At 43.7% G+C, this 7,380-nt stretch overlaps 1 protein-coding gene across 1 annotated transcript in view; it reads left to right on the forward strand.

Moving 5' to 3' along the window:
- musk (muscle, skeletal, receptor tyrosine kinase) overlaps window positions 1-7,380 on the forward strand; it is a 49,883-nt gene that overhangs the window by 32,811 nt on the left and 9,692 nt on the right. Inside the window, exons 13-16 of the mRNA XM_050052441.1 lie at window positions 1,601-1,775; window positions 2,226-2,412; window positions 2,490-2,681; window positions 6,621-6,769. Of these exons, the coding sequence (XP_049908398.1) occupies window positions 1,601-1,775; window positions 2,226-2,412; window positions 2,490-2,681; window positions 6,621-6,769 (703 nt within the window). The remainder of the gene's footprint in view (window positions 1-1,600; window positions 1,776-2,225; window positions 2,413-2,489; window positions 2,682-6,620; window positions 6,770-7,380) is intronic.

The following is a 7,380-nucleotide window of genomic DNA, read 5'->3' on the forward strand; positions in this document are numbered from 1 at the left end:
TAAATAACAGTGCCTGCCCAAGCAATAAACAGGACAGACAATAGGATTTTATTTATTTTTACATTACATTTTCAAAGCTGACCGATGTTGTTATACCGTAATTTTATTTCCTGAAGAGGTTGTTTGGAAAATTGCAATCTGAAAAGTAACCAAAGCTGCTTAAGAGGTTATTGTGTTTTGAATGTGTTTCAAATTAAAAATAAAGGGAAACAGTGTAGGAATAACTTGTATAACGTTTTTATTAACAAATAGTTTGAGACCTTAAAAAATAGACTGCGACTTATATGCCAGTGTGACTTATATTCCGAGTTTTACGGTATGTTTCAGGACATTTTAGTTTATGTTATCCTGTTTTTACTTAATGCCGACTGTTTGGCTTAGTTAATTTCATTCTCTCTATGTTTTTAAATGTGTTTATTGTGAAGCACTTTGTAACTGTGTTTTGAAAGGTGCAAGATAAAAAAAAGTTGTATTATTCATTATTTTTTACTTCATTCAAACACATCCATTCATTCATTTTCCGTAACCGCTTATCCCTGGGCAGGTCACCAGACTACCACAGGGCTGGCACATAGAGACAGGCAACTATTAATGTTCAGATTCAAACCTACGGCCAATTTAGAGTCACCAATTAACCTGCATGTCTTTGGACTGTGGGAGGAAGCCGGAGTACCTGGAGGAAACCCACGCTGACAGAGAACATAGCATGCACACTCTTCACAGAGGGGCTCCTCCACCCTAAACGGTCTTCTTGTTAATCATTTTGTCAGTTGGTCCACTGTTCCAGCAATCACCAGCTCTGGTTTGGTCAAAATAAATCCTAAATTCACTGAGATGAATTGTGAAAATATGCTGATCTGTGCTCTGTTTATCCCCGCTGTGTTTCATCCTCTCAGTTGTCCACTGAGCAGTGGCTCTCCCTCATTCTTTAGAGGCAGCTACAGTACATCATGTCTCAACAAACATGCAAGTAATGGCGACAACAGAAACTGGGAAATAACAGTTACAGTCATATTTTAATAGTATGCATTGCTTACTTGAAAACGTACTACTCCACTGCCCATTTGGTTGTTACTGCCAAGCCTCACCTTGGTGAGTTCGCTACTTGCTGCAAGTTGGTTTGTTTATATGTAATTTAACCTGCTACAGTGGTTGCAATGGCAAAGGTGCGCATAACTGCTGCTCTCACCATCCTGGGAATGTGTGTTCTACTGTTACTCTATTTCTATGGTTAAAAACTGCCCATAGAAAATCAGCCTGGACCAACTCTTGAGCATTCAAGGAAAACAAATACAGCAAGAAATTTACTGATCAGATTTTACTGATCCCTCAAGACAAGTCTGTTTCCTCTATGCCCTCTCGCAGTGCACAGGTTCAGCAATAGAACAGAATAGATAATGCTTTGCCCAGAAACACCTCTGGACTCCCCTTACCACTGTAGGAAGAAGAAAGAGAAATGATAGACGTCTTACTGGACATGAAGTGAAGGGCTTCTTGTTCCCATTGTTTCCAGTTGTACTTATTCATGATACTATAAGGTCAAGGAAAAGTAAAAGGTCTTCTGGTCAAAGATTTTCTCAATGTTTCTCTCCCTCTGTAGGTTCCCCACCAGCACCGCTTGTCTGTAGACGTGATTCCAGAGTTGAAGAACTCAGACAACTACTGTAGGAACCCGGGAGGAATCAGCGACAAGCCCTGGTGTTACACCTCAAATCCCAACATACGCTGGGAGTACTGCGCTGTGCCGCAGTGTGGGGAGATGGGCTTAGCATCAGGTACTGTCTTCTTTGTCTCCTATTTTCTGTTCCAGGTCCTGGCTCTGTCATCAAAAAAACATTCAGCGAAGAGAAAGTATAGGATGCAGTTTCGCCAGTTAGCAGCTAGCATGTGACTGTAGATTAGCCCACCAATAATTGAGACTGTTTTCATTAAATGTTAAGAGGAGGTTTCAGGATCAAGGTTCAGGGTAGCATATTCACAGCCATGATTTTTCAACCCAGTCTAACTCCGAAGTCGTCGAAATCGGGCACTTGCAGCATCAGACACTGACGAAAAAAGTCGGCATGATATGTGGCCAATTGCTGTTCAGCAGCGTCCCAGAATGTCAACAACCAACACACCCAGGGTACCTTGCACGTCGTATCTGGACGTGGAAGGTCCATAACCAAACGTCGATATGTGACGAGGTCGAAGTGAGAACGTGTTGGATTTTCTTTGTCTTCCAGTGATGAGGACAGAGTTACCAGGCCCTCGTCAAACTCCTCGTCTCCCTCCCACGACCACAGTATCGTCTCCAGCCTACTCCATGTCCGTCATCATCGTCATCCTGTCTGCCCTTGCAGCTGTAGTCTTCCTCACCATCAGTATCCTGGCCTGCCGCAGACGCAGGAAGCAGTGGAGAAACCGGAAGAGGTCAGATAAAGATGCACAGTTCAATATTTATCCTTGTGTCCGCCTTTTGATTCCTCACTCCCACTTTCTCTCCGCAGAGCGATGGAGACGCCAACGCTAAGTGCTCTTCCATCAGAGCTCCTGCTGGATCGCCTCCACCCGAACCCCATGTACCAGCGGGTTCCTCTGCTGCTCAACTCAAAGCTGCTGGCCTTGGAGTATCCCCGAAATAATATCCAATATGTTAGAGATATTGGAGAGGGAGCCTTCGGACGGGTTTTCCAAGCCAGGTGAGGGGCGAGATGAAGCTGAGGGAAAAGGGATTTTTATATCTCACCCTATGTCTGTCCAATTGAGTAATAAAAGGAGATAAGAAGAAAAGATACAAAGAGAGTAGGAGAGGTTGAAGAGCCTTCCACCCCCAAACGAGGGGGACAAAAAGAGATTTTCGTTTGCAATATTACATTACTCAGACTGATATTAAATATTGCCATGTCATCATCATAATCGCTGCCAGGGGCTAACATGATGAGGCGGATATATCTCAGGCAGAGGAAGAGAAAGGGGTGAGGCAGGATTTGAGAGGGGGGGTGGGGGTGGCTAAACAAGGCCACTGCTCATTTTGAGAACTGCTGCGTCATTCACAAAGTCACAAGGGGAGCTGCTACAGGTGTCATTTACACTCCGCGCTGACGCTGCTCACAGCAAGACACGAATGTCTCAAACTAATCCGACTCAATCAGACTAAATACCAGACCTGGGTCATCAAGTTGTTGCATTTTTGAAATGTCATCTGCTTGAGGTGTCTGTGAGAAGTTTGTAGTTTCCTTATTTATGCAGACAGCGGCCGTATATTTCAGTTGTGACACAGCAGAAAATAAAACACCATAAGTGACTCTTGTGCAGTATCAACCAAACACATTCCAGATTTAATTGCTCAGTCACTGAAAGCAAATACATGACTAATAACCATTGCGACTCGTTAAAATGTTTTGCACAAGAATTCATGGCAGCTGAAGAGATAAAATTTAGTGATGAAAGTTTTTCAAATCATGAGGGTGGATGGATGCAATATAATTTAGATATAGGGAACAGACACAGCATTAGTTCCTTCGAGTTGATACATTGATATGTATTGAACCTTGAGTTCAATAGACTGGTATTTATGGAAGAAGACAAAGATATCCGTCCGCTGTGATTGGTTGGTCCTTGTCACATGCCATGCCGTGTGTGCTGCTGCATTTCAAAAGTTGAACTCTGTTTAACTCAGAGCACAGTCATCAGGGCCTAAACACTCAGGAAAGCATTCGGGAACGAGTGCAGGCCACAATGGCATCTCTCTGGCGATTGAGCACCTGCAGCGCATCTACAATGAAAACATTGAATTTGATGGTGCAAAAAACGCGGCATGTGTACATGCACCTTTGGGGCGAGCAGCACTGCACTGACTGTCACAGAACTTCTCTCCAGTGCACTCATGTTGACTCCATCTTGACCTTCTACATGTTGACTGAAGTGTGTAGGTAGGATATACAAGGTCAGTATGCAGTGCTTAATTTGTAAAATTAGAAGTAGGGGAACACTTTTGGCCTCTGAGAGAGCAGTGTTCCCCCACTCCCAAAAGTGGGCACCCGAGCCGCCTCACTGCACAACTCCGAATGGAATGGTTGTGACATCTAGTGTTGTCACGGTACCAAAATTGGGACCCACGGTACGATACCAGTGAAAGTATCACGGTTCTGAGTAGTATCAGGATACCACTGCAAAAATGAGGCAGATGTGCCTTTTGTCATTTATAAAAAGATAAATCACTGTTCTATAATACATCAATGATGATGGAATAAATTACTTATTGACTTATTCATTACTTCAAAAACAGCATCAATAAGTGATGAACATAGGGGGGATCAAAATAAAATAAATAAAGAATCAACCAGCCACCCTCCTCCCCTGACAAGTAAAGAACAGTCCCTTCATAAGTAAAGAACAGTCCCTAAAGTGCGGTGAGGTTTGTGGACCGTTACCTGCCACAAAGAGAGAAATGTGAACGGCTCGTTTCTCCTCTGACACGCCACATACCTGTGTGCCGCCACGGCTCGGTTGTCCAGGTACTACTGGGCAGTCATGACGCCAACGAAAGAGGAAATTAGGCTACTGGACCTGGAGTCGGACTTCTCTGTCGCCGGTAAGCCGTTATCTTGCGCCGCGGAGCCGCCGTAGGCTATTTGACCGCCGTATTCCTGTCTGTGACCCCCGTTCAACCCACAACCGGCAGGATTCGCCTTTCGTTTCTGCTGCTGGTTGAAATCTGTACTGGCACAGCGTGCTGAATGATTTATTTTGCTCGCACAAAACTATTTTTAGTCGCAAATGCGAGTAAAATGCTCGCACGTAGAGCTCTGTGGAAAACAAATCACTGCCAACAAGTAAAAAGAAATAAATAACTTTCACTGCTCAAAGATACTCTCATGTCTGGAAAACAAACCACTACAGCAGCATATTGAGTGCCAGGTGGCCAGCGCGCGCCATTATTGGACGGCGCATGGACACTCACCCTCTTGCGATTGGACTTTGAACTTATCCCACAGTAGTGGTACGTGAGGCACCATAGTACTACGGTACTCCACCCTGCAACACTAGTGACATCAGCCAATACTGTATGTAGTTTTTAAATGTGAAAAGTTCTAGACCCATGCAAATTAGTTCGGAACGCACCAGGGCCTTTTCTGAAAAGATCCTGGTATGCGTTCCAGTACGTTCCGGCTCAAATTAAGCACTGTCAGTATGATGTCACATAAATGTCACTGTCCATAATCCGTAGTTCTTTGAGGGGCGAGTAGTAGACGTCCCAGTTACCTTTACACTCGATTGTTCAACAGGCTGACACACAGGACACCAAAAAGATTTGTTCATTTTCACCCATCGCTCTCAAGGGATAACGGCCCATATTTTCAGTCTCGAAGACAGTGATAGTGTTGCATTTGGTCGTTCACATGAAAAACGTCAGAAATAGTTGTGTCGAGAATGAAATGTTCGGCATTTTTATTGCTAAAGCTCTGGTGTTCTGGATACTAGACTGTTGCAAAATTGCAATACAGCAGCACATTTATCATCCATTATGCCATAAACTGCAATCGACCACTCTGACCTTCTGTCCGTGATGTTGCACAGACACCACGCAGAGCTTTAATGCCAGTGTGTGGAGATCTAGTTAATGGCACTTTCACAGTAGCACTTGCATGTAGCCGTGCAGATCTGTGAGACGTCCTTCAGGCAAGCAGGTAATCCCTTAATGAAAACTGGAATGGCGCAGTACATGGACACCCCTGAGAAACTAATACACACTCTCATACACACACATTTGTGTGAGCATACATGTAAGGGCGCTGGTGTAGTGTATTCTTTAATCAACACCTGTAATCTTAACTATGAAAACCAGATGCCCAACCTTCACCTACAAACCTTATTTAACCTTAACTTTGGCCCTTTAACACCTCCTGACCAAGGTGTCTTCACTTTTTAGCCACATCCTGACTCTGAGAAACTTGTTTGACACACACATACACTCATGCCTGCATGCATGACCAGAAACAGGCAAGATATAAATATAAATACAGACTATATCCTGTACACATGCACTCAAGAATAGAGATAAAAAGTCATATGAAAACACAGGCAACACGTGCATTTGGTAATGTAGACCTAAATAGACTTGAGGAATATCTCCCCTGCCAGATAGGCTTCAATCTGTACTTTCTCAAAGTGTATGTATCTGTGTGTTCGTGAGTGAGTGTTTCCATGTGTGTGTGTGTGTGTAAACTATATATAAATCTACACTGAGAAAAAACATGTTGACTTTAGCTTGCCCCTCTGGTTAGCCAACACAGGAAGTGTGTGTATGTATATGTGTGTTCCTCTCCAAGTGACTGACATTTACAGAGCGCTCCAGTAATAAAACTGAGCTGTTTTGCCAGACTGCTTGTTAGCAGACTTAAAAGACGCATACAAAACACATGGTTGCAGAAATCTGGTGGACGCATTAATCGAGAAAACCCGCAACAATAAAATTCCCAGCATTGTGCATTTATATATTTTTGACTGTTTTCCCTGCACATGCTGGAGGCTACTTAAGAAGCTCTTGGCACAAACTGCAACTCTTAAATCTCTTCTTTTCTACAGGACTAGCGTAGCTGCACATGTCTGTGTTTTAATATATTTGTTTGCTGCAGAGCACCTGGCCTGCTGCCAATGGAGTCCTTCACGATGGTGGCTGTGAAGATGCTGAAGGAGGAAGCCTCAGCTGACATGCAGAATGACTTCCAGAGAGAGGCAGCACTGATGGCTCAGTTTGACCACCCAAACATTGTGCGGCTCCTAGGTTAGTGTGTTTGCATGTGAATGTGTGAAGGCAAAGATTTCCCACGAAGGCTGCACTCACAGCTGAATTTTACATTCTACAGTTGCTGGATCAGCGTGGTTGCTTGAGGAGAGTGCATAAACAGATACATAGAAAGAAAGAGAGAGGTCATGTGCAGTGAACAAGAGGAGTCTGTTGCACTTTAAATCAGCAAACTTCGAGATCTAATAAATTGTGTGACTGTCCAAACCACGCTGACGGCAAGAAACATGAAACAGGCATTAGCACTGTTCATACTGTCAGCACCATTAAGGCAGATTTATACTTGTGGGTCAGCTCTATGCAGAGCTTATGCTGTAGCCCACCAACATGGCCTACGCCACCTGTGAGCGTTTATAATTGTGCGGTGGTGTGTCTGTGTCACTCTGCAGTTACACCTTTAAACCACTAGTCCACAGTGGGGTTTCTGTGAAGTGCTGTAAAGTCTAGTTGATTCAAAACACACATTAAACACACATTAAACATGGCTTAATAGAGACAGTGTCAAACACAAGTACACAAATCAGCTTCACTATAACTCGCAGCATTCACAGACAAACACTTGTCTTTATCTGGACACATTTTCCCCACAA

Source organism: Epinephelus moara, chromosome 9 (assembly GCF_006386435.1).
Source record: "Epinephelus moara isolate mb chromosome 9, YSFRI_EMoa_1.0, whole genome shotgun sequence".
NCBI lineage: Eukaryota > Metazoa > Chordata > Actinopteri > Perciformes > Serranidae > Epinephelus > Epinephelus moara.